Here is a 25,254-nt window from a genome sequence, read left to right as displayed (position 1 = left end):
TAAAATGTGAAATTATATATTGTATATTTAGTTAAATTAGATTTTGTATATCAGATCACATTTGATCTGATCCGGATCCAGATCCAATCCAATTTTATTGCAAAGAAAATGCTTGATTACAATTCATTAACTAGACAATCCCATTTTTCATGCACAACCACACAGGCATTTAGAGAAAGAATATATTTTAAAATGGATTAATTTATCCAATTTAACTGAAAAGAAAAATATAGAAGGTAGTGCAAAACATTTAAATTGTTTTGGTGTAGTTCCATACCAAAGTGTTAATACTTCAACTAGCCTACAATGAAACAAAAGTTGACCCTCATCAATAATAGAAATAAGCAATAAGATATTACCGAATTCTCATTAACCATGATCAACGTGATTTCAATGGATCAAGGAAATTTTAAACTGATCTTCATCAAATACTGGATAGAGATCCTTAAATATAGCATTCTCGCTAAAACCCAAATTCAATGAATTTAAACAAAAGCACCAGTATGGCATAGACAAGTATCATAAGTAGGTGCACTCAAAAACAGTATTGACAATGAACAAGAACAAGTGTTTAACAGAGTATACAGTCCCTCATATTATGTAAATTGTTCAAACACCAGTAACAATTTTTCTAGAATTAACACATTAAACTAAAGTTAAAGTCATAACCTAATAAAAACAAACGATTTGTAACGAGGATCCATATAGTTGCACAAAATAGTACATTGATGCCAACATCAGCAAGATGCATACCCATAAACCAAAGTTTACAAGGTTTTCACTTATCTGCTGTGTCTGGGCGACAAGTCTGCAGACCTAGATCGTGATCCAGATGGCAATCTTGAAGCTAGTCCAGGTGATCTCCAGTCCCGTCGTTCTTTTTCAGATTCATAGGTAGGCTTTCTGCAACCGCACATTTAGAAAAGAACATCGTGACCAATTTGAAAAGGACTGATATGCATTAGCACAGGGAGGGAAAAAAAACTGTTTGGTTGCAGCAAAACATTTTGAGTATTTTTTTTTCCAGAAGAAAACATATTCCCCATTTCATGAAAAAAAGATAGCATACTAGTGCTACTACACATTAATATAAAAATAAAGCAAATTTTGTCGAGAACTCACAGTCAAGGTGCCAATATTATAAATCCAATCATACAATATTATGCAATTCCTGGCTTTCAAGAAATTTTGATATTTAATTTCATTCACAAGGCATTGCAGGATACAGGCATTGGAGCATGTTGGGAAAGATTACAAGGTATAATATGTTCTCAATTGACAGATACAGTGAAATAAAAACTTCGACTCACTCAACATAGCCATTATCAGCCCGAGGATGATCGGCATTGCTGTATTCTGGAGAGTATGATCTTTGGTGCATGTGAACACCGTCTTGCTCTTGTAGATGATCCCTCGGGGATCTTGAGCGGTCTGCATTCCTTTCCCTTGGGGAAACAGAGTAATCATCTCGCCGTCTTGGGGCAGGAGAGAATGATCTGGCAAAATAAAGTACACAAATGTATCCTTTTTCCTGAACTACATCATGCAGTTTAAGTTGCAATTTAGGAAAAAGACCTCAGCTCACCTGGAACGATAGCGGCTTCTGGAAGCTGAAGGGTAACGAGGAGAGCGTGAATGGGATATAGAACGAGAGCGAGAACGTCCTGCAAACATATTGGACACACCCCAATTTGTACAGAAACTCATGCCAAGGAAACTAAGCACTTTACACGTGGGGATCACCTTTGGGTGCCAATTCAAACCCAAGTGTGGATACCAATAGAGCTGGTAGTCACATCAACACCTTTTCCCTCATGAAGTACAGAGCTAAAGCTAATATGCAGACAACAACTAGGCTTCCCCAGGATTCTTCAATACGTTTATCAAATATTCAAGTGAAACCCTTTCCTTACTAAAATAGTAAGATTTTGAGCCTTACCAAGGGTCATTTTGCTCAAATGGATTACCACATCAGAAATCCAACACCACAGCCCTCTAAGTTTCTTCAAAAACTCCGATAAAAAAAATTATTCAAAAAAAATTTCTTTTGATCTAGATCCAAGGTTTTGAAAATGGGATGGTTACTGAACTTCCACATAACTCCCAAACTTAAAAATGAAAGTCAACAGTGAAAATTAACATATTTTTGACTTTTTTTTTCAAAATTCATAGAATTTCGTCCTCTACAACCCTAAAGCATCAGATCATGTTTTTAGATGCCATGAGGTGGCCCAAGGACCCTTAGTAAGGGTGAAATCCTTACAAACTTAGTAAGGATAGGGTGGCTCAATATTCAAAAGCAAATGTCCACAACTTACCATAATAAGATGATCGCCGTCCTCCATAACCAGAAGAACCCCTGTAAAAGTTACAGCACATCAAGAAAGAAAGAAAGAAAGATATAAAATGGAGAATTTTAAACAGTGTTTGTCCGATTATAGAATTTGCTATAATAATTAAGAGATGAGGGACTAAAAACATCCAAATTACCTAGGCCTGCCTCTGCTGCGCATTTCCTCAGGCCTTTTCCTGGTTTCTGCAGCAACCACCACAGTTATCTCCCTACCACAAAAAAGTTGCCTGTTCATGTGATACTGAGCCTCCACAGCATCATATGGATCCACAAACTGCACAAAAGCAAACCCTCGAGGTTCCCTACATTGAAGACATACAAAATCTCATAGTAAGTATACAAGTCTGGAAAAGCACAACCCCTGATGATGGGAGGAGACCACATTGAGACAGATCTGGCAAACAATACCACTTACTATGCCTTTCCCAATTATGTAAAACTCGACTTAGATCACTCCTGAGAAATGTGGAGAAAGTTTTTAATAAAAAAGCAGCTAACAGTCCAAGCTTAGTGGCTAACCTTTTCTTCTTCTATAGTCAAGCATGTAGAGTGCATCTTCAAAAATGCAAGAAACTTGCAAATTCTTCACATGCTTGTAAATACATTGAAGCACTTGAAATCATCGATGCTCCAAACTTAAATCTTCTCATCCAATACCCAATTCAATTGATCAATCTTCAATCTTCTTCCTCATCAAACTTCAATTGATGTGTGAATTATATATTTTTCTCTTCATACAGGAACTTTCTTCATTTGAACATTATTCTTAACACTCTTGGGGACACCAGAATATTACGCATTGTTAAATGCAGACCATCATCATATGCGGGGCTTGGGCTTGTTTTAACTTCAAACCAAAACACCCCCTGATAAACCAGTTCAATACATAACTTACCATAAAAATTAAAAAAAAAAAAAAGATTTGATAGCAAAAGAAGAATTCCCCGTCGTACAAAAACTTTTCCATCTTATACAACACGCCATGATGAATGAACCCAAACAGGAAAAAAAGAAAGAAACAAATAGTTAAATGGGAACAGGGCTCATTAACCTCCATAGCTTGAATTACCAATTAAACATTAAAGAATCTTTGCCAAGAATTTAATTACTAAAATATATATAATATTTTGAAAGTGTCAAATAAAAAAAAAGGATGCACATTACAACTTGAAATATAATGAATGACGAAGTGCAAGATTAGTAAAAAAAATAATTAATATCATCACCACGCCCTGAAAACCTTACCCTGTATAATAATCCTTCGGCAAATACACATCTCTTACTGGTCCAAATCTTTCAAATGGAACTCGAAGGTCTTCTGGCCTACAGACACCAATAAAAGACTTGGTAGAACAAATCCCATAGAAAATAGGTAAGGTGTGGAGATGTGTATCCAGGGGCGGAGCCAGGATTTTGCTCATGTGAGGGCAACCAAGAGTAGAAAAGAAAAATTGTGGGGACAATTAAGAGTGAAAAAAATAGTTGTGGGGGCAATTAAGAGTGGAAAAAAAAATTAATGGGGGCAATAGTGATAAATTTCTTTATCGGCTGCTCAAATCTGTTGCAATAGCACATTATTCCATGAAATTTGAAAACTCTTGTGGGGGCAAGTGCCCCCACAGCCCCCAATCTAAATCCACCCGTGTGTATCTATACATAAACTAACTCATTTGAAACAGAAGCCTACCTGCAATTCATAGGAACATTTCGAACCAAGAGACTCCCATTATTTGGTTCATTACGTCCACCATATCCTCTTCTAGGGGGGCTTCTTCCCCGACCTCCATAGCCTCTCCTTGGAGGACTATGGTATGGTGGACTGTACCTCCGCATGGTATAGCTGCAGTAACATCACATTTGTTGTTTTATGTATCTTAAAAAAGAGGAGTCTTAGACCCAAAAAATTGAACTTAATTTGCATCAGTGAGCAAATATTACTGAATAATAATAGGGCAAAATGGAATAAATAAACTTAAACAGTTGAAGTGATGAAGTCAGAGATTAATCACTTTTGTCATTATGACTGGACAAGGTAGGCATCGATAAAAGTTCTGAAGTCATACCAACCATATGCAAAATAGCAAAAGTCAACATCCCACCTCAAAGATATCTAGGGAAAAATATTAACCTAATCAATCTGTAGCTATCACTCATATTAAGTGTTCACAAATGCCTATGATGTTAAAGCATGGTGACTCCTATGCCTGAACAGGCTCTCCAATTCTTCAAGCACTACTACCCCCTTTTTTATGGGTGAAAATATAATTTTATTATCAAATATCTAGAACAAATTTCTCATCGATGTTCTTCTAACACAAACTATTCCTCTCTGTCCCTAACTCCAAAGCCCTTTTCCTTAAGCTTTTTTTTTTTTTTGAAAAGTGTAATATATTGATAAAGGAAAAAAACAAATACAAAAGAAACAACTACAAAGAGGCCGAGGAAGCCTCACAAAGAACAAGAAGGAAAATACAACATCACTAATTACAAAAATCGTTCCATCTAAATACAAAATCCTCGAAAGAGAATCCTGCAAACTCTTTATACTGTTTTGACCAAAGGTACAAATAACCCAAGATCTCCAAAAAGCCTGCATGCGAGCTTCTCGTCTTACTATTGAACACCCTGTTGTTTCTCTCGTTCCAAACCCCCCAAACAATAGCCGAGGGAAGCATAACCCACAGAAGTCTTTTTCTGGGATTAAAGTCATTATTAGCCCATTCAACTAACAGGGAGGAAAACTTACGAGGAAGGACCCAATAGATGCGAAACCGACCAAGGAAATAAGACCAAATAGTAGAAGAGAATGAGCAGTGAATTAGGATATGATCCACAGACTCCTCATCCCTCAAACAAAGAGGACAACAATTAGGGGTAATCCAACCCCGAACAATCAAATTATCCAATGTGAGAATCCTACCAAGAGAAGCCAACCAAACAAAAAAGGAGACTTTAGAGGGGATAGACTTACACCAAACGATGGACCCAAACAAGGATCGCTCCGCACGAGTGTTAAGGCTCTCATAAAAAGATCTAACAGAGAATCTCGAATCCTTTGCCCTCTTCCATTCCCACTTATCTTGTTTTCCCTCATTGAGATGAACCAAGTGTAGGAGATCAAGGAAAGATATCAAGTCGTTTAGCTCCCAATCATTAAAATTTCTCTTGAACCCCAAATCCCACGTGGGACTAGACTCATTGCGTATCAGACACTGCTGGATAGAGCAATTCTTCTTAATAGAACAGGCGTACAATGACGGGAATTGAGTAGCCAGAAAGGATGTGCCACACCACCAATCCTCCCAAAATCTGACTCCGTCCCTTAACCCTACTTTGAACCTAATACCACTCTCAAAATCCTCACGCAGTTTAAGAACCCCTTTCCAAATGCTACACCCGTAAGAGCCTTTCGCCTCGCCAGTATACCAACCTAGCTTCCTCTCCCCGTATTTAGCCTTAATGATCTTTCTCCAAAGTCTCCCCCTTTCCTCCCCGAATCTCCATAGCCATTTTTCTAAAAGCGCTCTGTTTACTAATCTAAGGCCTCTAATTCCCAAACCCCCATTCTTCTTAGGCATGCAAAGTACTTTCCACTTGACCAAATGATACTTCCTCCTACCTCTCTTATCATTCCACAAAAAATTCCTCATAAGCCTTTCCAATCTAGTCTCTATTGACCTCGGAAGCATGAACAACGAGAGAAAGTAAACCGGGATACTCAACAATGTACTTTTAATCAAAGTTATTTTCCCTCCCTTCGACAGATACTTGAACTTCCACGTGCTCAGCCTTTTCTCCATTCTCTCAATCACACCCTCCCAAATTTTGGTATTGTTATAGGGAGCTCTTAATGGTAAACCCAAATGGGACGTTGGTAATATATCGTGCCTACACCCCAAAATTGTAGCCATCACCTGAAAATATCATTCACCTCTCCAACTCCGAAAAGTTTGCTTTTATGCAAGTTGATATGTAAACCTGACATGGCCTCAAAGCAACATAAAAGAACTCGAAGAACCCTCACCTGATCCCTCGAATGCTCCAGGAAGACCAATGTGTCATCCGCAAACTGAAGATGCGAGATCAATGGTCCATCATTCACCCTAAACAATTTACCTAGAGCTTTTGCTACAATAAGAAACAAGAAGGGGGATAGAGGACCCCTTGTCTCAACCCTCTCGAGCCCTTTTCCTTAAGCTTGTGTTCATCATTTTGACGTGTCAAAAGGTATCTCACCCTGCCATTTCAGTAAAAGAAGTTTGTGCCAACCAACAGATGGAATTTGACTTCATCCCATAAAAAAGTATTTTGACTCTTTCACTAGAAACCATGTTTTTTTTATGAAAATGACTCCCTCTAAAAAGATTAGTTTTCTTTCAAATGGCAACCCTCTCAAAGATAGGTTCCTTGATCAATTTTGACATGTATGGTGTCCCCAAAGAGAGTCCTAAGTGAGATGTAAGGTTTCATGTTTAACACCCAAGTGAATCTTCCACATTCATTGATACTCCAATAATGAAAATTTGACTCCTAGCCATGTTGCTGTGAAGACCTCAGATGACTTCAAAACATCTCGAGACGGTCCTTTCGCTCCAAAGGCATCAAATCAATGTGTTATCTACAAATTGTAGTATTGAATGGAAAAAGAAGAAGAAAAAAAAATCGCATACCCTAAACCCTGAGAATATCCCATCATCTTCAGCCCAGCATAGCCTTCTACTTAAAACTTCCATAACCATAGTGAAGGAGGGCATACCATCAATTTGGAAACATAGAGGGGTATCTCTAATATTGATTAAAAAAAATAAAAAAGAAGAGGGATAAATCTAAATCACCCTTGATTTTACTTATTTTTAATCAATCAAACGAAGAAAAAAAAAAAAAAAAAGGAAGCCTTGTGAAATCATATAATGGCTTCAAAATTTTAAAAAAAATTAATCAATCAAATAAAAAATTTGAAGCCTTGTGAAATCATATACATATATGGCTTCAAAATTCAAAACAAGATAATGAAGAAAGCATGCATCAAATAACCTCCAACCAAAAACCCTAGTTCAAATCACAAAATGTTACGTATCCACTTAAATCAGATCAGAAAAATAATAAAAAAGAAGAAAGAGATTGGAATTGATCTCGTTCGAGGGAGATCGGACCTCCTAGGCCACCAATTCGAGACGGTGAATCTCCAAAATCCAATAGGATCTTAATAATCCTACACAATTCGTAACTACCCTTACCCATTACCTAAGACTCCTTAACTAATTAAAATAATTAAAATAAAATACATCAAGATGCATCAAATCTTGATACAAGATAATAAATTTCTAGGCACATAACACAAAACTAACATTCTATAAAACCCTAAAAGCAAATAAGAGATAGAGGGAAAGTAAGAACAAATAGAAATCCCAAATCATACCTCAAAGCCAAAAACAAGGAAGACAAAATCTTTTGAGGGGCAAATTAAAGTTTCAGCGGGTTATAGTGATTTCAAGAAAGAAAAAACGAAATAATTTGTTTTGTTGCTCGTTAGGGTTTTACCTGCGAATGAGTGGGAAAGTAACAGAGAGAAAAAAAAGAGAAGATCGAAGCGCGACAAAAACCACAGATCGAAATTAAGCGAAGTAAACCCGCGAGATGCCTCGAGTCTCGACCTTGTGATAAACCCTAGAAAGCCCACTCATTAAGAATCTCGTATTATTATATACGAGGAAACCTGAGATGTTGATCACAAATTCCAGTCCCGTGTGTTTGGTCACGTCAAATAACTCCACGTGGCATTTCCTTCATGAGTGAACCAGTTCGAGACAAATTCCAGTTTATAGTTTATAGTTGGAAAATGCTGGAATGACACAGGGTATTTACTGCGATTCTCATAAGTCTGACGTGGGATGTGCACATAATCATAGATGTATTTCCTCGCGATGCGTAAGAATTGTGAGAATCACAGTAAATCCTACGTCACCCCACCCCCACTTCGAGACAACCAGTACCTCCAATGTCTCTTTCGACAAAAACAAACACTCTTCTTATCTTGAGATATGTTGGAGCTCTTAACTTCTACTTCTCCAAACAGCTTGATAGGGAACAATGAAACCCCACAAGAATCCAACCAGAGGGACCAAAATCTTTCTTTTTAAAAGCTATTTGAATTTTGTAATTATAATCCGAGTTATTTAAGAATTATTGAGTTTTTTATTTTTTTTCCCCCTTTTAAGAACCATGAGTTTTGACTTGATTTGATTTGATTGAGATTGGAGATGGGTTGGTAAATTTGATGAAAGTCTGTGGCTAGAGATAGCAAAACTCCAGCCCCCAACACAACGCCCATCACTCAAATACACACCATAAGAGTCACCACATGTCTGCCAATGTTGTTGCTGATAATCAGGTGTTGGAAGCTCCTCACCACAAAGATAAGGAGCTTCCAACACCAAACCAGAGTGGTGAACGATGAAGATTATAGCAATTGGTTACTGAATGTATGACTTTTTTTAATGATAGAAACCCGATACAAAATATATTGATGTGTTACCAAACAAATTACAACATTGTTACAGTATTCAACTCATACGTCGCAATACAATTAAAAGGAGGTAAAAGAAAGAAACAGAAGAAGCGTAGGAAGTATTATGAAATTTGAAAGAAAAAAAAAAAATACATAGTTGCATACATGCCCAACCATAAATCCTTCCCCAAACTATATTTAGTTATTTACAGCAGGAAGAAACGCAAATCCCTCACCATATGTTCCTGCAATGCCACATATATCCCTCCCAAATGAGAAGCAAAACTTCTGTCTCGAAAACGAAGGAATGACGAAAGCCTAACCACCGAAAGCATATACCTGCCATTGCCAGAAAAAGACAAGGGAAGCACTAATGTCCAATTTCTCACCGCCACAAAGCAAAATCACCATGTTCTCACCACTGGTGTCCAACTTCTCCAATCTAATTTCCCACTAACTCTGTTCCTTAAACTGACCATTTCTTTAAAATCAAAAGCCCTCCTCTTATAATTGTTCCCTTGTTTTGTTGATTCGCTGTCAACAATACATTCTTGATGATCCTTTTCCTTTACAACTTCAGCTTGATCAACAATTTGCAATATCCCACCACCATCTGATGGCGGCGATGTCTCGCTGATGATCTGTCGTAGAATCTCAACTGTCTCACTCATCTTAGGACGGGACTTTGGTTGCTTCATTAGACACTTGTTAGCCAGGGAGACAAGCTTCTGAGCTGATTTTATGCAATATTGCCCTTCAAGCCGTGCATCCATAATTAGATGGATTTTCTTGGACCCTGATACATAGGGTTTCACCCATTCCAAGAGCTTCTGCTCACTCCTTGGTAAGTTTCTGTCCACTGACCTCCTTCCAGTGATGAGCTCGTAGAGAACTACCCCAAAGCTCCACACATCACTCTTAGCAGTCAACCTGCCTGTTTGAACATACTCTGGAGCTGCATAGCCTACTGTACCCACGACCTGTTCAAACAAATAAACTAAATCAACTTTGAAGATCACAACCAATCTAAAGGAGTGTTAGCTATGTTGATTTACAAGGCAGCTTATTTTTGAGATACCATATAGTTACTTAGTTTACACACGCCCAATTATAATTTCCTACATAATGGATACGTAAGGTTTCAGGAAAATTATTTAAAATTTTGATTTGTTCTGAATACATAACTCCAGAAGTAGACTTCCTGTACTGACAATCTTAAAACTTACTGATGTTGAAACGTGTCCAAATCCTTCAGCTGGTCCCTGCCTGGCCAATCCAAAATCTGAGAGCTTAGCACTGAAGTCTTCATCTAACAGAATGTTTGATGTTTTAAAATCCCGAAATATTAACTGCATCAATAAGCCATGCATCATGTAAAGTTAGAAGGATTGCTCAACAGACAGCCAAAGAGATTTGTTAATAAGGAAACACTGCATAAACTAAGGCATACTCTTCTCCGTAAAATACGTGAGAGTAAAATTCCTACCAGGTCAGAAAATCAGAAATAAACTACTGAAGTTGTTCCAATTTTCAGCATCACAGCATGGCCATGCTTACTGCTCATAGATAGCAGGCTTGTGCATGAAGGAATCTGTGCATGCATAGAGTCGTGAATACTATGATTGTGAACTAAAAAGACTGAAAACATGTAAAGTGTAAGGTGTCAGCAACACTAAAAGTAGGGAACCCTTGTACCCTTCGATCTAGAAGATAGGATGACATTTACCGCTTCCCAAAACATTTTCATTGATCTCTCATTTTACATCATCCCAGTGTACTAATTTCTTCAGCTAGTATCTAATCTCCTATACTAATCCCATAAAAATAATAATAATAATAATAATAAACTAAGCTAATCTCCTATACTAATCTAAGAAGATAAAAAGGAAAGAAAGAAAAACAATCTATGTTCACGTATCACTTTGATTGTACTTGGCATTCCTATGTTCATATAAAGACATTAGTTGCAATCAATCTATGTTCTTGCAATAGTATGTTTAATTGTTTGTCTGTGATAGAATAGTTCCATCTGGGGTTTAACTTCCTTATCCAACCCCATAAGTTATATTATTCATCCAAAAAGCTGTTGAACATGCATATCAGTGCGGATATATGTTCACAGATCATTAAAATGTTACAATTAGATTATGAATGACACTTCCCCAGGACTAGGAATTCAAGTAGTCTCAACTTGTCCATGACTAAACTTCTAGGTGGTTGCCAGCTAGAAACCAAGTCAATTAGGACATGACTATGTTTTCCAAAAGAAATAATTACATAAGCTTGTACCAAGTAAACCATCCCCTTACTATATAATTAAGAGTGTAGAATTCCTATATGCAAAGTATAAATGGGAAAAAAAGGAAGTATTACCTGAAAATCCATTTCTTCATGAAGGTACGCCAATCCAGAGGCGGCATCATGGGCAATTTTTAATCTCATTGTCCACGACAGAGGAGATGACAGTGGCACTCGAGCAAAGAGATGGTCCTCCAAGCTTTTATTAGGCATAAGTTCATATACCAAAAGTCTTTGAATACCCCTCTCGTCATCTTCCGCACAATATCCCACTAATTTGACAAGATTTGGATGCTTGACTACACCCAAAAAATTCACTTCTGTAATCCATTCCTTGTGCCCCTGAATACTAGAAGGCAAAATAGCGAACAAACCTTAGACAAACTCAAAGCAATAGACTAGACTCACTTATTCACAATAATAGTTTGTGAAAAGGTTAGTACATGCAACAAAACAGATATTTTAAGATGCAACATGTCCCTAGGAGGTATGCTAGAAACAACACCAAATTTCAAGTGGGAGATTGTTTGTAAGAATACCATGTAGCTGCTCTATTTGGGTTTCCTTGACTTTTCTTCTGTTGCTTTGTTTTGTTTTCTTTTATGTTCACACTTATTCTTTTCATGTTCTGTTGTTCTTCAGGTATGTCAGCACGACTTTCTCTGTTTCTCTTTCATTTTTAATAAAATTCACAATTAACCCCCCTTCTATAGAGATTGAGAGAGGAAGCAGCGGAAGTAACACAACTCAAAAGATAATCTCATGAGCCAGGTTGGTGACTCATAGAAGCTACTTTTTCACTTAGACACTGGAAAAAAAGTTAACTTTTAGGTATGGTTATAATATAGACTTTGTAGTTGTACTAAAAATTCTAAAAGAAAAACCATAACGTAGATGAACATGCAACACCTCAAAAAGACATGGTTAGTTAACCAAACACACCTAATTTTTTAACTTCAAAAGCCCAAAAATGGATCAACTCAGCCTAGCGGGGCGATTTTTAGTTTTCACCATATGACTACTATTTCCAGTATAGAAAAGCAAGATAACATCCCAAAAAGACATTGAAGAATTATTATTTTAGGAGCCAAGCCCTAGTCCAAATAAATTAAATTGCTAATTCACTGTTATGCTAATATTGCAGAGACTCATGGCCAGTCAGAGACTACAACTAGACGATTAGTAAGTGTGTGTTTGGTAACACTTCTGAAAGTTTAACGAAATTGTGTTTTTTTCTTCATCGCAGTGCCTACTTCATTTAATGCTATTCAATGCTGTGGCCCTGTCCAAACAGAACCCAAATTTCTGTTCTTCACATGTTAATAGCAACCTATTTTCGTCAATTTTCATGACTAACCTGAATTACTATTCTACCACAGCCCCATAATGCAGATTAAGCAACAAACAGATAAAAATTCAGGCAAGCAAAATAATTACTGGCATATGATTTCAGATCAAAATGGAGAAAAAAAGGCAAACATTCACTAACCAAATTAACACAAAAATGAAGTTAAAAAAAAAAAAAAAAACAAGGATCTTGCCTGCAATCCACTACGATTCAACTGTTTCACAGCAACATCCATCTTCGCATGAGGATCATCATCAGAAATCCTAACAACTCCTCTATAAACACAGCCAAATCCTCCCTCCCCAATCATCAACGCCCGACTAAACCCTCTCGTAGCCGATCTCAACTCAGAGAACGCAAACACACGTAGATCATTAGCTCTCCTTTGAAACAAGTATTCATGAAACACAATCGAATCCGAAAGATCCCTAGAATGATCTGATTCGTATTCACATCGTCTATTGTCTAAACTACTCGAAGCAACACTAAGAGAACGAGCCCAAGAAACCTTAGAAACCCTAGAAATTGAACCATCATCTTCTTCTCTCTTCTCCCCGTTAGAGAAATGGAAACACTTCATTTTGAATCAAACTCTAAACAAACCCTAACGAAACCCTAGAAAAAGAAGAAGAAGAGATGGAGAAATGCAGACGCCTTGACATGAAGAGAGAGAAGAAATTGTTGTTGAGATAGAGAAAGAGTCAAAGGAGATGGGCTGATGAGAGGAGATCAACTACCTTGAAATCTTCTTGAATTTATTTATTTTAAATAAAAGAGAAAAAATTGGAGGGTAGGTTTTGAATTTGTTTTCTTCTCTGTGGTTTTGTGGGAAGTCCAGATCCAGTGCTCCCGTAATCGAGTTTCTAAATAAACAACTCTGTTAAATTTGACGCTATCGTTTTAAATCAAACCCAACGTTTAAGCGCGGGCGTTGAATAGGAAGACACGTGAAGTAACGCTAAAGTATCTAGAAGAGTTAGCTGGACCGTTTTGGTCCATTGTCGTATTTATGAAGATCGTGGAGCGTTTTGTTTGTCTGGTGGAGAGTGACAGAGACACTCACGAGGAGCTGCAGAGAGTCACAGTGTACCCACCATATGCCATATTTTATTTATGAGACGACTGAGTTGGATAGATTTGTGAAGTCTAGATAATATGACTCGTCAAGTGACATACTCAATCGACTCCCCAACTTGGACAAGTTCAGGAATCGTATATTTGTATGTCTTCTGGGGATACATTTTCATGGGGCATACAGATTTACGATTCTTGAACTTGTCACATCAAGGAGTTGATTGACTGAGTATGTCACCTCACGAGTCATATTATAATGACTCTAGATTTGTATCTTAAAATGCTACCAAAACATTCCAAGTGGACACACCATTCGGGACACCATCTCGATGTTGATTTATTAGTTAAAGTCTTTGAGGATTGATACGACACCTTGGGTACAAAACACATTGTCAACTATTGATTATTAGTCATTAATTTCATTGGTCTTTAAAAAAAAAATATTAGACTTGTGAATGTAAAGTATACATAATTTCTACAATAGTTTGTCAAGCATGTGAATCTTGATTATTGATAAAAAAAATGTGAGTATTTTCAAGAGAAAATCATGTTTATGGGTCATGTATCAAGTCAAGGTAAAGGTCATCGTGGAATAATTTGTCCCAATCAAAATGACAGAATTACATTTATTTTTTAAGACTCGTTACTTACTATCGAAAATTTATTCTTCATTATTCTAAGAAAATAGTTGTGTTGATAGATCTTTTGAAGAAGGTTCAAACATATTTAATCTTGATTCATTCGACCAAGTCATAGTTATGAGTGTTATATAGATAAATAAATAAAATAAATTAGAAGTGAAAAACTAGTAAAGTAAACTCAAATTATTGAGTTTTGTTATTTTATTCTTATAAAGCATATTTATATCATTCAAATTTGTTGTAAATAAACTATATCAATATATTATTATATGATCCTTTCAAATATAAACAAAATATGTTGGACTTTTTGTTTGGCCCTTTGCCACGTGGGAATCTCAGATTTTATTGCGGTCTGACTTTGCTTCAGGTGTGACAGGGTGCGCATAGAGTACCTCCCACTGGGTTCGCCACGTGTTTATATTTTATTGGACAATAAAAAGGTCATTGTGAGATACGCTTCGGATTTTGGTAGATATTTGAGATATACCCAAGCATTTCAAACTAACGGCAAAACCTTTGTTTGTGGTCTTTCAAAAAAGACTAATAGACAATGTCTGAAATACCCTCATCTTAGATCTTTAGTGAAAAAATGCCTTGTTTTTTTTTTAAAAAAAATCCATCATCTACACCATTTTGTGAAAAAAAAAATAGTCTTGCTAAAGTGACCTCAAGATTATACCTCATATCGCACATCCTGACTTGAAAGTGTGTAAGAACCATAGATGTTTTTGACTAGTATCTCGATGAAAAGCATCTATGGTTCCTACACACTTTCACGTCATGATGTGCTGTATGGGGTACAATCATGAGATCACTTCAGCATTAGTCTAAAAAATATTTAGTTTATTCAACGTCATTTTGCCAAGAATCACTGTAATTTTCTTCTAAAAAGCCGTGTCTTTAATCTCTCTAATATTCATATTTTGCTCTTAAGATTTAAAGGTGGAATGATACAAGATCATGAGATTGGAAGGTAAAAGTAGTTTTTTTTTTTAATTTTTTTTATATGTAAAATAGATGATGGGCTTATTAGGGAAAATTAATTGATACTGATGAAGTTGGAGATGAAGGTAATTTTGTCGTATTCGTGGTATATAACAGAAGACCATGATCAAGGGGCTTGCTATCAATTTGCAATCACACGGGTATCTCATTAAATCACCAAAATTTGAAGGGGTATGTTCAAATACCCAACAACATAGTTAAGGGGAAAATTATAAAGAAACTGATCTTCTAGAGAGGGCCTACCAATAAGTGGTATCACCCTCAATCAATAATGAGTGCATCAATCATAGAATCGTAGCTGCGCAGCAAAATAGTGTTTTTTTTTTTTCCAAGTTGCAATTATTTGCCGTTCCTCTTTCCCCAGCATGCATTGCTTAACAAAGAATTACGAATGAACCTACAAATGATGAATAACGATTTTCTGACGCCCCTCTGACACACCTCCCCAATCACAGAATCGTAGATCATTTGCATCGGGATACATCTTATCGTAAAATCATTTTCTTGTATATCTCAAGACTAATGATCTAGGATTCTGTGACGGGAGGTGTACGGGTGGGGGGAGTCAAATTATCATGACTCATTAATGATTTAGTAACAATCCTCTTTCTTTATTTTTTTTACCTCAAAACAAAGTATATAATGGGTCGTTCCGTATACCCCTATTACGACTCACATTGTGACACACCGTTTTGTCTTATATGGACAAAAATATTTGGAATGGGCTGATTTTTTGTGAGGATGATCTCTATGGTGAGAAGATCATCCTTGCCAAAAATCAGCTCATTATGAAACTTCTAGCCCCATATTTAAAAGTTGAAAAATTTTAGACCGTCCAATTTTTGTAAATCAATTTTGATGGGATTAGAAGTTTTGGAATGGGATGATTTTTTGTCAGGATGATCCCTTCTTCACAGAGATCATTCTCACAAAAAATCAGCCCATTCCTAACATTTTTGCCCATATAAGACAAATGATGTGTCGTAATATGAGTCGTAATAGGGGTCGTAATAACGCCATCCATATATAATATAATTTATAAAAGGAAAATTATGTTTCTTTTTTTCCTCATTATAAGGGAATTTGTGTCATGTGCAAAATTTCATATATATATATATATATATATATATAGATAGAGAGAGAGAGAGAGAGAGAGAGAGAGAGAATAGAGTCCAACTGTTATGTTTTATCATAGAGATGTTGAGTGATTATGCAAACAATTCCCTTAAAAAACTTTTGACATTATTTGAAATGATATGGCTTTTATGTTTGAGATTCACATAAGCAAAAGTGTTGGTTAATTTATTGAAAATAAACAATCTATAAGTGCCACCTATTATGAGTGTCACGTTTATAGCCCATTCTCATTCATAATCAGGGGCGAAGCCATGATTTTGTCTACACGAGGGTAACTAAAAAACTTATAAATTTTAAAATCTTTGTGGGGGGAAATAGTGGTGGATTTAGCTTTTCATCGTTGTTATCAGTTGAAATGGAGTATATAAAATAAATCATTATAGTTATTAAAAGATATTGTGGGGGACATGGCAGTGGGTTGTTGTGGTAGTCCTCCCCAAGATTAGTTGTGGTGCGCCCAAGCTGACCTGGACACTCGGTTAGTAAAAAAAAAAAACAAAAACAAAAAAAAAAAGAAATTGTGGGGGCAATTTAACACATTCCCCCACTATATATCCACCCCTACCCACAACGATGTTCTAAATAGTCGAGTTCAGATTCAAATTGCTCTACTTCATTCATTTGGCTTGTTGTTCCCTACTAAACACCCTCGTTTTGGGATTCACTGCCAAGGTTAAGGACTTTAGCTTCTCCTCCTACTTCAGTATGTTTCTCCAAGTACATTTAATTAGTAAAAAAAAATAACATCCATTTTAAATAATGTATCTATGATAATATAAAATAAAATAAAATTTCTATCTTTTAAAAATCTCTTAACTAATAACTAATTTTGCAATGAAAATAATTTGAATAAAAATAATAGTTTGGCACGAGTCCCTTTGCAATATATATATATATCATTTATCATAATTTAGATGCAAATATTTCTTTTATAATAGCTAGGCCAAGCTTCAATGTCACTCGCCTAAGACTTCATCTAAATAAACAAATAAATAAATAAATAATCGAGGCCTACACGTTGTGTCCCCATTCCAGTCCCAGACAATGAATTATGTTCATCATGATCAACATTTGCAATAAAAAAATTCCATTTTAATATAAGTTGTGATCCAAAACAGTGTCCCATTTCCTATGACAACGTTAGCTGTCTACATGGCACATTTTTATTGGAGTTCAAAAAAAGCGGTTTGCAAGTTCCCAACTTGGTTAAGAGTCGTAGGTGTTTTAAACTTCAACAAAAATACGCCATGTAGACATCTTATCTTTATCATAGGACCATTTTGAATCCTAACTCTTTTAATATTACAATCAAAATAAAAATTAAAATTGAAAAATAAATTAAAGGTTTACTCAAAATGACAATTCTAATTACATTTTGGAGGTAATGCTTCACCTCAAACTAGGATCATCAATCACCATGTCATTATGGGCCCACAATCAATTGATTCAATAACTTAAGGCGATGTTTCCGTAAGTAGTTTATTCAGATCCACGAACTTAGGCCGACCTTTGATTACTTAAAGTCAACTAAATTCTAAGTCAAATATTCAAAATAATAGACTTGAAAGAATTGATGCTCCATAATTGAATCGTAGAATGATTAGGTAGATTATAATAATATGAAACATTTATCAATAAAGTCAGGATGGCCGAGTGGTCTAAGGCGCCAGACTCAAGTTCTGGTCCTCGAAAGAGGGCGTGGGTTCAAATCCCACTTCTGACAATTTTTGTGCGTGTGTGTTTCCTATAATGAACTCATATTTGGATTGGATTGGATTGGGTTGGCTGATGGATTTGAACCATAACTATTAATTTCTTTTCTTCTCAGCCTAGAAAGCTAAAGCTTCCAACTCTCATTTGGAGAGTATATATTAATTCTTCTTGATTATAATTACAACCATAACAATTATATGTAACATAATCATAATCCAATATGATATCTATCCTACAAGAAAATATATATGATATGAAAATATGATATGGTCTCTGACCGATACTTCTTCGTCTCGGTCTCGGACAAGATTTAAAATCAATGTTATTTTTCTCGTTATTAACCTACAGGAAAACTTGTCCGAGACGCCAAAGTTTTAAAATCATGAGTATAATAGACCTTGTTATAATGCATCTATGATCTGGTGTATCATACGTACTTTATTATAATATGTCCAATCTAATAATACTCTATTAGCCCTTAAATTAAAATGCTCTGCTTATATCATCAACCCAGAACATGTGTTCTAGGTCAGAGAGTATTCAACCCAATTATAAAATGTTTTCTTTTTGGAAAATCAGTAGATCACTAAGCAAATAAGAGAGAGATCCAAATTAATTAATCATCATAAACCAAGGAGAATGATGTACACAGTCCAGAAATTGGTACTACTTTTCATTCTTCATCAAGTCTCTGATAACAGCAACAAATTACTTGGCTAAAACGACCAAATTAATTTACAATTCACAAGTTCAGATACGATCGATGAAAGTAGCCATATCTCCAGATTTGAAGTAATGGATCATCTCCCCAATGCGGCATTGAGCTTGTAAGCACGCATCAAGGTCACAACCTCAGGACCAGATTCAGTTTGTTCAATCAAACATAACGAGACAAAGTGTAGAAAGAGACCACCAAGTGATGCAACTTGATATTTTCGAATTATGGCATAACTGATGATAATTATTTCGATGCCAAAAGCCGAACCCAGTGTCATCCAATTACATTAAGCCAAGTATATTTTTAATAAAAAAAAAATGAGAGAAGCAAACTGGGCTTGGAGAAAAATGGCACTCTCTTAAATTAAGATTTTCTCATGCCTCACTATTTATACCAGATTCAGCTTCTGTAAGAGTAGCATCATTCTCATCCAACAGGTAGTCACATAGCTCCAAGAGCTGATCTGCGAGAGGCGGAATGAAGGGGTGACGTCCATCGTTGTATGCATGAGCATTGAAGGTGATCTGCCACACATCATGTCGGAAGTCCTCCCTGCTCTTGTAGTCCATCCTCCTCACCTTCTCCTTGATAGTGGAGAGATCCATAGGCTGCTTGATGATGTCCATATAGTCCGGGGCTTCTTTCTTCGATACTGGTTTTAGGAAGAGATATGATACAGTATATTCATCTTTTAACCGTTCCACAATGCCCTCTAAGATGTTTGCCAAACCAACCTGCTCATAGAAGTGCAACGACATTTTATTAAAACCAACCCCACACTTAATTTCCATGAGGCAGAAACAGAAGATACCAATATAGATATTATCTTCAAATTTGAATCAGATTAAAAAGTTGTAAGAGAACTGTACGGGGATCTTTAAATAGTAAAATTTATAGACGTGTCTTAACAAGCTACAAAAATTGTATCTAAAACATTTCATAATCCATCTTATAATGCCAAAGTTTGCTAGAACACACCAAGTATGAACTATTCTAATCACAGATAAAGAATCAAAACATTCTCTCATAGATAAACTCATAATACTCAATCCTTCAAATTGTGTAAATGAACATGCATTTCTCACCCAAAAACGTTTATCAAGACTGCATCAGATGAATTGGTCCCTGCTAACATACTATATTCAAGCATTTTATTTTAAAGTACATTCAACCTAATCCCTTAAAATGGAATAAAGATGAAAAAAGAAAATACTGGAGATGATACCCTCATACACAGAATGCTTGTGCAAACAAATATAGTCTATTTCATGTCCCAAGCCATAATTGCTTGTCACTAGGAGCGCTATTAACTTCATCCCCCACCCCCACTCCCACCAATAGCCAAAAAAGGTTACTTTTAACTGGAAATATAGTGAAAAAAAGGTGAACTACATTAAATTGGAGAGGCACTAAAATTATTGGTGGTTCTTTCTTGTATACATACAGAATCCAACATGAAAACAGAAAATTGTTGCAACTCAGGAAAAAGCAAGTAATGAAGATTACCTCTCCCTCACCCCCTCTACGACGCTTTGTTGGTGGAGCATATTCTGCACTGTACCTTCCTGACTCGGCCACAGGTCGCTTCTTTGCAGCCCGGTCCCGTTCTGACATCCTTCGGTCGGTTCTGCTTGACCTCGGTTCCTCCAAATACTCATCTCTCATCTCAGGCTTCTTGTACTTCTTTTTCATTTTCTTCGCTTTCTTCCGCTCCTGTTCCTCTTCTCTCCACATAACTTCACACCTTCTAATCTCAGCTAATCTTTGTTGTTCAGCTTGCATCCTCCTTTCTTCCTCAAAATGCTTCTCCCTCTCTTCTCTCATCATCTCTGCCTCTCTCCTCTTCTCCTCCTCTTCCCGCAATCGCCTCTCCTCTTTAGCTTTCCTCTTTACTGCTTTTTCAGCCAATCGTTTGTTCTCCTGTTTTCTGTGCTTCTCAAAGCTTGAAAGCTCTATCATCTTCTTGAATTTCCTATATTCCTCCTTCAGACCTGAGTTGACCTGGTCCACACTAATAATCCCCTTTGGTTGTTTAATAATGATTTTCTTGCGAGGTTGATCCCTGTCTGCCACCATAGGTGGTCGTATCACAATAGAGGGCCTCTGAGGTTCAACCTGAATTTCTTCAGGTTTTACCTTGTTGGAAATTATTATTTTACTGATCTTAGCAGTATGTTTATTACCCGTTTCAGTATCACCAACAGCATGTTTCTCAGAATTCTGGGAGGTGCCCCCAAGTGTAATTTTCTCAGGAAGCTTGTCAGCAGACCCACATTTTAGCTTCAATGGAAGGATCTTTGTTTTTAATCCTATTTTCTCGGTGTTTTCTGGGGCTTCCGCAATAGCTATTTTTGTCGCACCTTTAGGCGTTAACTTCTTCATTGTAGTCTTTTGTTGGAGCTGGGAAGATGGATCAAGAGAGCTGGGCTTTCCAAATAATCTTTCTGAGTTTGAGCTCTCAACCTGTACGTCCAAATCTTCCCCATACCCATACCTGGGGCAGTTCTTGTTTGTCCTCATATGTCCCAGCTGGTCAATCACCAGGATAAAAGTCAATATGGGCATTATTATGACAATTTTTGGAATAAAAGAAAAAACAAAAAAAAGGTGCCAAATTCACACACCTGACCACATGCTCCACAGACAAAACGTTCCCGCACAGGTTTATCCGTATGTTTCTTTTCTTTAAAAACCTTGTTTCAACGAGAAAAAAAGTTACGATAATAAGATACTACTTTACAGGGAACAAAACAAGAAATATAATTATTAATTCCAGTTCAAGATAAGCATGAATAATAAAAGCTACAACATCTCTATTGAAAATCACCTAATCATAGTTCATATAAAATTTTAGGGTCAACCTCAGACATTAAATCTGCAAATATATGAAAGGAGATTATGGAAAACATATTGCTTGTAAAGCAGTTTAACTTTTCCACATGGACTAGGATCCATAGCTCAATTTATTAACATGTTGCAATGCAACTTTGGGGACGTGGATTCAAGTCTAGCTTACCCATTGGAAAAAATAACTCAGATGTACCTAACATGCAACAGCAATCTATCTTATCCCGAGTCCCCGACACTTGATAATAGATCATACACCTTTGTCAAACACATTTAATTGAACATATTATTTCAACGACGTACCCTCAATGCACATTCCAATTTTTGGGTATCCTGGAACAAAACGTCTTGAAATTTGAATGTATTGCAATATTTTTGGTATGTTCAAAATGTTTCACAAAACATATCGGTACGACAGAAAAAAGATTTTTTCTGAAATACAATTGTTGCACAATGTTTCCAAAACATACTGAAACATATCAAATGCAATGCTTCGATAATAAATATAAAAAAACCATTAAACAAATTTTGCGACTGCTAAGATTCATTTGAACAAAAAAAGAAGGCTTTTTACAACATTATACATGCATCAAAGGCAATGTTTCAAGGCTTTATGTTGCTTCGTAAAGTTCCAAAGCATTTCTAATGTATACTGATAGGAAACAATGTGACTTTAATTCCAAATTTCATTTTAAACACTTAAAAAACAGTTTTCTATACTTATTTAGGAATCTATTTTTAGTGAACGCAAAGGTTGCCTCCGACTTGAATTGCATATATCATGCATTGCTATTTCAAGAACACAAAGCAAAGTTTATAATATTATCATTATAGGCAGCAGTAGCTGACGTAATAGAAAAAAAAATACATTGGAACAGAAGTTTCAAAAGAAAGATCACTGCACTTTTAAATATCCTTCAACTAATAATTGGCGAGTATATTAAATCATTGTGTCACAGCATCTGCCAACGAAAGATGCAAAAAAGTGATCCCATTCTGATGAAACAAGCACAATACTGGTGCAGGTGATTTCAACTGAAATTTCCATCAATACAGACAGGCTCAAGATCTGAACCAAGAATTACAGGGAGTCAGAAAATTTCGGTCTAATCTTTGCAGAGGTGAGAGGCACCTTCTCTATAAAGTTGATCCATGGTATGCCACTTCAACCACATCATCCTGGATGTCTTTCCTCTTTTGGTATGACTAACTGGGATTTAGAACCCAAGTCTGTTATTCTATATGGCTCCATAAGCCATAGAATGTATCTTGCCTGGTGGATTTTCATATTACTTTCTCGAAAGAAGATACAAGTACATTTTAACAGATGGTCATTGTGTGCAATTTTGAAGAATAAGATGAGTTTTAACACCAAATTTTCGCAAGCACACCAAAAAAAAAAGTGCATCGCAAAATATAAAGGCATCCTTCTGTAGCAACAACAAATGCAAGACACAAGGACGCAACCCTTGAAGGGTCACCAACACCCAAGTTAAAAGAACGCATTTTGCGTTTCTAGTAGTGATTATAGTTCCGATCATATTTGCCTTTTTCTTTTTGCCAAGTTCCTAGTCGTATTTGCAAATTCATAGCAGAAACACTAAAATCATGTACATTTTACTAGTAAAGACATTATTAAATGGTCAATTCGTATGTGCTCATGATGAAAGAGAATAAAAATTCTGTAAGCTACCTTAAATCCATCTCCTATTGCTTTGGTATTCTTTTTCAGTACGCCCATACGAACGATATCATTCTTTCCCATTTTTGCTTTTGATTTTCCAGAAAAAGACCTTTTAGCAAGAATACTTTCCACCTACAACCAGTAAAATGTAGAATTTGCCTGTTACTTTTTTCAGAGTTTACCTACTCAATAAAATGCATCATAAATTCACATTAATATAAAAAGTCACTGAAGAAATGGCTGCAAACATAATACAAAAGCAATCAAGCCAAGAGATTAAGAGTGGAAGCAGAAATGCGAAGGGGCGCACAGTTACCTCCTTTGGGTCACGAATGATGTTCTCCTTAGATGAAAATGATCCACCTGATTGCCAACCCAATCCACCATCCCGGACCCCAAGTCCTGTCTTTTTCTTCTTCCTCCGCTCGGCTTCTTCATCTGAAGAAAATAATTCAAAATCAGCAATAAAGAGGTTATTTGCTATAATTATTCACTCTAATATAGGTTGTCAGAAGCTATTCCATCATTACAAGAGGCATCTCCACAACTCTTTCTGTTATATTATTAATATTCGTTTATACTTAATATCATCTACCCACTTAATCTCACATGCTTCCATAGCTAAAGGTTTATAGAGCTATTGTTTAACTAAAAATATGCAATTTACAAAATTTCCAATGGAAGTAAATAAAGATTAATATAAAAGGAAAAGAAGCCAGAATTCAAACTTCAAATAAAAAAGAGAGCAGGGTAGCACATTTCTTTGTATATCATTTGCCTTCAGAATTATAGAACATTGAAGAAACATTTACAAGAAAAGAGAGCAATTAATTCATGGAATGTTCAAAATTCTATAGATTGAAGGTCCAAAAATGAACCATATAATTATCCTATAAATACTTTCAGATCATACACATTTTTAACATAAATATTTAATATAATACTTACGGAAATAACTCGGCCTCATAACTTATATATTTATTATAATTTATATAACTTATAATATATTTGTGTGGCACTAAATTCAGGAAGGCCCAATGGTAGTATCAAGGTATTAAATTTCCATAATTTTGGGAAACATTTCCCTCCTCCAAGTACATAATTGAAAGGCATCTACATTTATTTCCAGAAAAAAACAATTCATTTTAGGTGAACAACGTATTTCTAAGATTGCATTATTTCCTTCTTTTTTTTCTTTCAAAATCATGGGAAATTGAACTTTCGAAATTTCCAAAACCCATGTAGACCCTATTGTCCCTTCCTACACGCATTTAGGGATTTATATTTTTTTTTAGATAAAAGCATCAGTATTTTACATACCCCCCCCCCCCCCCCCCCTTTTGTTACAAATTTAAGTGTGAAGACCAGTATTTAACTAATTAAAAATTAAAAAATGGATACAGATGCATGAATTTAATAGTTCATAGTTAAAATACTTTGCATAGAGCACAATAAATAAACTGAGTGCACATGAAGAAACTCTAAAAAAAAAATTTTATAAAAGAAGATAAAGATGCATGTATCTAATAGCTCATAGTTTATACTTTGCATAGTACACGATATTTCAATGAACCAAGAATACAAATGAAGAGACTCCGAAAAGGCCAAATTAGAGAAAAACACAAGGACTAAAAAGGAAGTTGAGTTTAATGAGGCAAGAGGCAGTTCATCAAGTGTCACTATAGGGTAAAATAGGTCTATTTAGCCACAAGGAAACACCATTTTTAATGATCAATTTCATAAATAAATATATTATGTTTAACTGCATGCCCTTACATACCCAATCAGGTGTGTAACAAAACGCCACAGACAATAATTTTCCACATTGTAGTTGTTTATTTTTTTTTATGGCTTTGGAGTGTGCTTTCATGTTTGTTTTATCATTTACGGAAATTTCAACAAAAAATTCTCAATATTTCCATCAGTAC

General features: G+C 35.9%; 3 protein-coding genes and 1 non-coding gene across 9 annotated transcripts in view; 1 reads left to right on the top strand and 3 right to left on the bottom strand.

Annotated features, from left to right (window-relative positions):
* Positions 1 to 566: 566 nt before the first annotated feature.
* Positions 567 to 8,055, bottom strand: LOC147395238 (serine/arginine-rich SC35-like splicing factor SCL30A). Of its 3 annotated transcripts, none has more exons than XM_086450619.1 (8): positions 7,895 to 8,055; positions 4,041 to 4,193; positions 3,599 to 3,676; positions 2,491 to 2,655; positions 2,319 to 2,359; positions 1,586 to 1,664; positions 1,311 to 1,496; positions 567 to 903 (listed from the first exon to the last, which is right to left on the bottom strand). In XM_086450619.1, the coding sequence occupies exons 2-8, from the start codon at positions 4,184 to 4,186 to the stop codon at positions 783 to 785; spliced, it is 816 nt and encodes a 271-aa protein (XP_086306745.1). In that variant the 5' UTR covers positions 4,187 to 4,193; positions 7,895 to 8,055; the 3' UTR covers positions 567 to 782. The 3 variants fall into 3 exon arrangements, with proteins under 3 accessions (XP_086306745.1, XP_086306747.1, XP_086306748.1); XM_086450621.1 differs by having other exon boundaries at positions 7,773 to 8,018; XM_086450622.1 differs by lacking the exon at positions 7,895 to 8,055 and adding an exon at positions 7,507 to 7,699.
* Positions 8,056 to 8,839: 784 nt separating this feature from the next.
* Positions 8,840 to 13,274, bottom strand: LOC147395237 (serine/threonine-protein kinase PCRK1-like). Its single transcript, XM_086450992.1, has 4 exons — positions 12,701 to 13,274; positions 11,235 to 11,501; positions 10,088 to 10,210; positions 8,840 to 9,841 (listed from the first exon to the last, which is right to left on the bottom strand). Exons 1-4 carry the CDS (start codon positions 13,085 to 13,087, stop codon positions 9,266 to 9,268), a joined length of 1,353 nt encoding a protein of 450 aa, XP_086307118.1. The 5' UTR covers positions 13,088 to 13,274; the 3' UTR covers positions 8,840 to 9,265.
* A 4,729-nt stretch (positions 13,275 to 18,003) lies between these two features.
* TRNAL-CAA (transfer RNA leucine (anticodon CAA)) lies at positions 18,004 to 18,087 on the top strand. Its single transcript has one exon. It is a non-coding gene; the product is annotated as a tRNA-Leu (tRNA).
* A 577-nt stretch (positions 18,088 to 18,664) lies between these two features.
* LOC147395235 (transcription initiation factor TFIID subunit 1-like) overlaps positions 18,665 to 25,254 on the bottom strand; it is a 31,306-nt gene continuing 24,716 nt past the window's right edge. For all 4 annotated transcript variants that reach the window (XM_086451169.1, XM_086451170.1, XM_086451171.1 and 1 more), the window contains 5 exons: positions 23,643 to 23,764; positions 23,336 to 23,458; positions 21,420 to 21,488; positions 20,302 to 21,324; positions 18,665 to 19,529 (listed from right to left, as the gene is read on the bottom strand). In XM_086451169.1, coding sequence (XP_086307295.1) covers positions 19,170 to 19,529; positions 20,302 to 21,324; positions 21,420 to 21,488; positions 23,336 to 23,458; positions 23,643 to 23,764 — 1,697 coding nt within the window. In that variant the 3' untranslated portion in view covers positions 18,665 to 19,169. The remainder of the gene's footprint in view (positions 19,530 to 20,301; positions 21,325 to 21,419; positions 21,489 to 23,335; positions 23,459 to 23,642; positions 23,765 to 25,254) is intronic.

The sequence above is a fragment of the Akebia trifoliata genome, chromosome 8 (assembly GCF_017979445.1).
Source record: "Akebia trifoliata isolate Shusen 1 chromosome 8, ASM1797944v1, whole genome shotgun sequence".
In the NCBI taxonomy this organism is placed as follows: Eukaryota; Viridiplantae; Streptophyta; class Magnoliopsida; order Ranunculales; family Lardizabalaceae; genus Akebia; species Akebia trifoliata.
Note: the sequence above shows the minus strand (reverse complement) of the source record. Positions and strands in the feature narration are given on the sequence as shown.

What these genes read in the sequence shown, in the direction of transcription:
- LOC147395237 (XM_086450992.1), bottom strand. Translation starts at nt 13,087, where the DNA reads ATGAAGTGTTTCCATTTCTCTAACGGGGAGAAGAGAGAAGAAGATGAT. An exon ending in TGAATCGTAGTGGATTGCAG is followed by an intron (nt 11,502 to 12,700) that starts GCAAGATCCTTG and finishes TCTAGTATTCAG; the next exon opens with GGGCACAAGGAATGGATTAC. An exon ending in TTGGACACGTTTCAACATCA is followed by an intron (nt 9,842 to 10,087) that starts GTAAGTTTTAAG and finishes TTGTTTGAACAG; the next exon opens with GTCGTGGGTACAGTAGGCTA.
- LOC147395238 (XM_086450619.1), bottom strand. Translation starts at nt 4,186, where the DNA reads ATGCGGAGGTACAGTCCACCATACCATAGTCCTCCAAGGAGAGGCTAT. An exon ending in AGAAGCCGCTATCGTTCCAG is followed by an intron (nt 1,497 to 1,585) that starts GTGAGCTGAGGT and finishes TTATTTTGCCAG; the next exon opens with ATCATTCTCTCCTGCCCCAA. An exon ending in GCTGATAATGGCTATGTTGA is followed by an intron (nt 904 to 1,310) that starts GTGAGTCGAAGT and finishes GTGCGGTTGCAG; the next exon opens with AAAGCCTACCTATGAATCTG.